The sequence below is a fragment of the Trichinella spiralis genome (assembly GCF_000181795.1).
Source record: "Trichinella spiralis strain ISS 195 chromosome Unknown Scfld6731, whole genome shotgun sequence".
Taxonomy (NCBI): Eukaryota; Metazoa; Nematoda; class Enoplea; order Trichinellida; family Trichinellidae; genus Trichinella; species Trichinella spiralis.
Genome location: NW_003533670.1, coordinates 1851 through 6741, shown reverse-complemented (window position 1 = coordinate 6741; position 4891 = coordinate 1851). Strand labels below are relative to the sequence as shown.

The window sequence follows — 4891 nt, the reverse complement described above, 5'->3', positions numbered from 1 at the left end:
TCTAGTGGGAGAGTTGGGTTTTTTTAAGCCATTTTAAAATTTCCATGATTAAAATTTTTCAAAAAAAGCTAGCCCAACGAAAGGCTCGTCATTAATAAGGCACTGCATTATGCGGACAGCAAATTAAGCATCAGCAGTAAGTAGTACAGCTTACGTTATACAATATGATGCCGTCGAATTTGTTAATTATATAATTTTAAATAATAAATGTATACTTTTTTAAATTGAAATTTATTACACAGATTTTTTTATTAGACTGACGAATTATATGGTAAATTAAACGATCAGAGAGAATAGGCATTGCACATCTCTACGTCGATTATATCATGTCATTTTAATTTGCATTAACTTTTTTTCATAATGTAATGTTTTACATTTTTTAAATATTTTATTAAAGCTACAATGATTAATATGCAAATGCTCTCAGTAACAAATTTTGCATAATTTTTATTATTTGTAACTTATTTTTCAAATGATGAAATTTTTAAGCGAAATATGTTTATAATTAATTATGAATATTTGATTAGCTGATTGATAATAGGAAAATTTCAAATTTTTTTTGGCACATCTTCTCAAAAGTGCCGTTTAATCGAAATGCACTGTTTTCTTATCAACTGGCAAATCTATTTACTACTTAATTGATGATCGTTCATTTGGAATTGTTTATTATTTTAATTATCGTTATTGCTTAAAGTTGTTTTTGAATTGCATTGCACAAGTGATGAATTTTATTTCATAAATCTAGAAAATTTTTATAATTCAATTTTGCTTGTTCAGTTTAACATGGTTGACTGGCAAAATTGCACTTGGTTGATCAGATTTTAGTGTTAGCTGCTTCTTGAAAACATAAAGCGCTTAATTTTTAAATCACGGACTGAAAAGTCGAAAAAAACGATCAAAACGGACGATGCTGCTGTTTAAAATGTGCATTTTAAAATTAGTCCGCTTCTTGGAGAAAGCATCGGATTTTGATTGACTGACGTATACTTGTAAATTGGTCGGTGCTGTAGCAAGCAGATTGCGCATTAGCTGTGCGCACAGTTTCATCAGCTTGGTGTTCTTCCACGCACCTGAGCTTTGCATCTATCTAATTTATACTTGAAATAGATAATAAATTATTCACATAAATATTAATTTGACATTTATTTCTTTATTTTTCAAGGTCAAGTTTTGTGCGTATAAATAAATAAGAACAACATGCATGCATGCATATATAGGGAGTGGCTATTAGTTGTTTGTTTTTTTTGAGCTTTTCAATAAATGGAAAATGAAACAGATGAATATGAGCAAATTTGTGATAATTGTGTGAAATTATATATTTTTGTATATTTTGAAAATATTATAATTTCAGGAAGTGCAGCTGCGAAAGCTGGAGTGCACGTTGGTGAATGCATAATTAAAGTGAATGGCGTTACTGTCACTTCTTTGGATCATTTAGAAGTAGTGAAACTGATCAGCGGTACTGCATTAACCTGGGATGTAATATTTTTGTTTATCTGTAAATATTTCAGTAGCTCCTTACACTACGTTGACATTGTCTGGTGGCCCTTCATCGTCGTCCGCAGCTTCTTCAATGGGAAATGATCACTACGAAAAGCGTGATCGTTGTTTGGAACGCCGTTCCACTGAAAATGCAATCAGACCTAATTCGGTAAAATAATAAATAATATTCTCTTTTTAATGTTTAGTTTAAATAAAAAGCAAAAACAATATAATAATCATAATAATTTATTCATATGCATTTTCACTGTATGGTAAGAATCATTTCTGTACAAGCTATTTGAAAATTCATCGTACAGCATGTTTATTATTTATGATTTGAAATATTGTGCATTTAAATGTTAATGTTTTGTTTAATTGAAAACGTGTAAAAGACATTGGAAATAATTGAAGTAGTTAGTTAGGAATCGTTCAGCTTTTGAATACTGCTTTCTTATGACAATTGGTTTGCGAAATAAAAAAAAACTTTTTTCTGTTTTGTCGAACAAAATGAACTGGATGGTTTTTTATTACACAAATTTTGAAATATCTTAATTATAAAATATGATTGATGATCATCTTATTTATCGTTGTCGTAAGTTGAATGATAATGTTATGTTTGGGTGAAATTGATCCGTTTATTACTGATGCTTTGATAATTTTACATTTTGAAGTTAATTTTTTTTAACAATTTCATGCCATCACGTTCTTTTGATTTAGCATAACTTTTGCTGAGAAATTTTTATTCCGTTTTCAATAAGTGCATTATTGATTTCTCTTTGCATTGTTAAATAAACACATTTCACTGCATGCCAATTGAATTTTCAAAAATTTCAGTTGATGATCATAAAGTTGTTTGTGGAAGAGATTTTTCTTAAACGTGCTGTTTTTTGCTCTAATTCTGAATTCTTATTTTTAAAGTGCGTTGAAATTTTTATTCAATTAATCTGCATTTTAAAAGAATATTATTATTATTATAGTTGATAGATTTTTACAATTGTCTAAAGGAAAAATGGATTTTAACAAAATTGTATTTTTTTTCTTTTTTATGTTAAAATTTCAGTTGCAGATATAATAATTAATACATAATTTTCATTGGTTAACGAAAATTTGAACACTCGAAACTTGGAATTATTGCAAACTGTTCACATGTTGTTTGAATTCATTACACAGAATATGATGTTACTGTTGTATTATTATTATTCTTTTTTTTATATTTCGTTTTCACATTTTAATTATAAATGAATTTATTTTTAATTGAAAAATAGAACACTTTTTTCTTGAAAGGAATTTTTTAATTTTTTTAAATTAATAATTTAATAAAATTTTATTTTTAATTTTAAAGGAATTTTCATTTGAATGGTCAGACCAGATGTGCAAAGTTGACAATTAATAAGATCAATAAATCGATACTTTTCAACTAGGATGTGAGCTGTTCAAGAATTTAATTAAGCTTTATTTATTTCTTTGCGTTTCTGTTGAAGATTTTCCGCAAAGTTATTTTGCTTTCGCTGAAAACAGGATGTACAAAATTTTATTGCAGCAATGAGACTGCATAAAAGTTTCTTTCCTCGTTAAGCATATTTCAAATTGAGCACAACACACAGACGCAGACACACCCACAAGCACACTGAATCGTGGATTCAGTAGCAGCAATAAGCAGCAGTTGAACACTCCCTCACTTGATCCATTCACATTCGATCATCGCATGCAATCAGTTTGGAAAATATTTCAACTGTTCAATTCAAATACAACATCAAATCTTGGAAATGTTGTTCAAAATTTTTAATTTATTATATTTGCATCTGAAAAAACAAGCAAACAAATTTCCAATTCTTTTCTCCATAATTTAAATGTAAGAAATGTATCATTATTGTATATATGTAAATTTAAATATTGTGTGAAAAATTACAGCGCAGTTAATAATAATTGTATTGTTTTCTATTTGAATTGCAAAATATTCTATTGAATTTTTTGATATTTTTATTTATTATTTAAGAAAAAGAAGCAATCAGAATGGCATTTGAAGCGAAAAGAAATTATTCAACAAATATTGGCAGAGGAGAAACGTCAGCTTCAGGTATTGTAAAGCTGATTTGGGAAAAATGGGAAAAGAGAAAATTGCAAATTTAAACGCTTCACTTACTTGTGCAGAAAATTTAATCTAATTGAATTTTTGATTTTTTCATTCACTTTTTAGGTGATGCTTAAAGGAAGTGATGCGCATGCGGACGCTGATCAGCGGATAATTGAAAAAATGACTAAAAGAATCCATAATTTAGAAGATCAACTGAACGAGGTGGAGAAATTGGATTTCGAGCAGGTAGAATTGTTTTACAAAAACTTGATCAATTTTTGTAGTTGTGATTTTTTTTCTTTTTCTCACATATTTTGACGAAATAATATTCTCAATACATACATATATATTCTTCTCTATTGCCTGTAGGGATTTTTATGAGTAGAAACGCATTTTAGAAAGGGTTGTTTTGAATATTTCTTTATCTATTTGTTTCTCTGTTTTCATTGTTTTTGCCTCATTGAATGTGACGTGACAAATAGTATAATTGTCAAAAAAACAGCTGAAACTATGCAATCTTTTTTGAAAAATCTTGCTAAACAGTGTCGTAAAAAATATGTGTGAATATAAAATATTACTTTCAACTGTTGATTTTACTGTTAATTGAATTTCTGTTTTTTTTGTAGGAAAATATTTCACTTTCTAACAGTGGTTTTCGATCTCACAGTGATGATTTGTCGAGTTCTTTGACAATGAAATCATCGAAATGTCACAGTGATGATGTTGTGGCTTCATCTTCGACTGATGATGAGAGGCTTCTTACAAAGTCTGGCAATACTGATGAGATCCGAGATCATCAGATGCCAGTTTCAGAGGTTCCGCCTGAATCACCTCTGCTTGTTCACACGCTTTCAATGAGCAACGAATGTGATTCAGCAGCGGTGGAATTGAATTCGTCTAGTTTTGACGAGCCATTTTCAAAATTACCAATGCTCAAGACCCATCTGGGCCATTTGGCAGTTTTTCTCCACTATTTGCTCTCCAACAGTGATCCATCATATTTGGTGATAAAGCGAAATATTATTCTTTTCTTTTTCTTAAATTTCATTTTGCATATAATAATTTAGTTGTTTTATTTGTTAACCCGACATCTTTGCTCTGTATATTGGTAAAGAATCGAAGAAGTGGGCGTATGAAATTCATTCTTCATTTTCTTCTTTCCTTATTCAGTAAATATTTCAAAAAAATCTAATTTAAAACAAAAAATTATCATAAAACATTGATATGAATTAAATAAATTTTTTTTCAAAATTATTGTTTTTTCAGCCCTTGTAGGGTCAGTTTTCCCTGACAGCAGCCAGTTGGGGAAATCCGGTGGATGGCGGTGTTGAACGA

The 4891-nt window shown here is 29.1% G+C and overlaps 2 protein-coding genes across 2 annotated transcripts; both read left to right on the top strand.

Annotated features, from left to right (window-relative positions):
- Positions 1–164: 164 nt before the first annotated feature.
- Positions 165–2561, top strand: Tsp_12883 (Rho guanine nucleotide exchange factor 11). The gene is made up of 6 exons (XM_003366010.1): positions 165–181; positions 778–809; positions 1352–1459; positions 1512–1651; positions 2460–2509; positions 2543–2561. Exons 1-6 carry the CDS (start codon positions 165–167, stop codon positions 2559–2561), a joined length of 366 nt encoding a protein of 121 aa, XP_003366058.1.
- Positions 2562–3682: 1121 nt separating this feature from the next.
- Tsp_12882 (conserved hypothetical protein) lies at positions 3683–4560 on the top strand (the record flags this gene model as incomplete). The annotated part of the gene is made up of 2 exons (XM_003366009.1): positions 3683–3802; positions 4183–4560. Coding segments are annotated over exons 1-2 (498 nt in total), but the record flags the coding sequence as incomplete, so codon positions are not given.
- Positions 4561–4891: the final 331 nt, after the last annotated feature.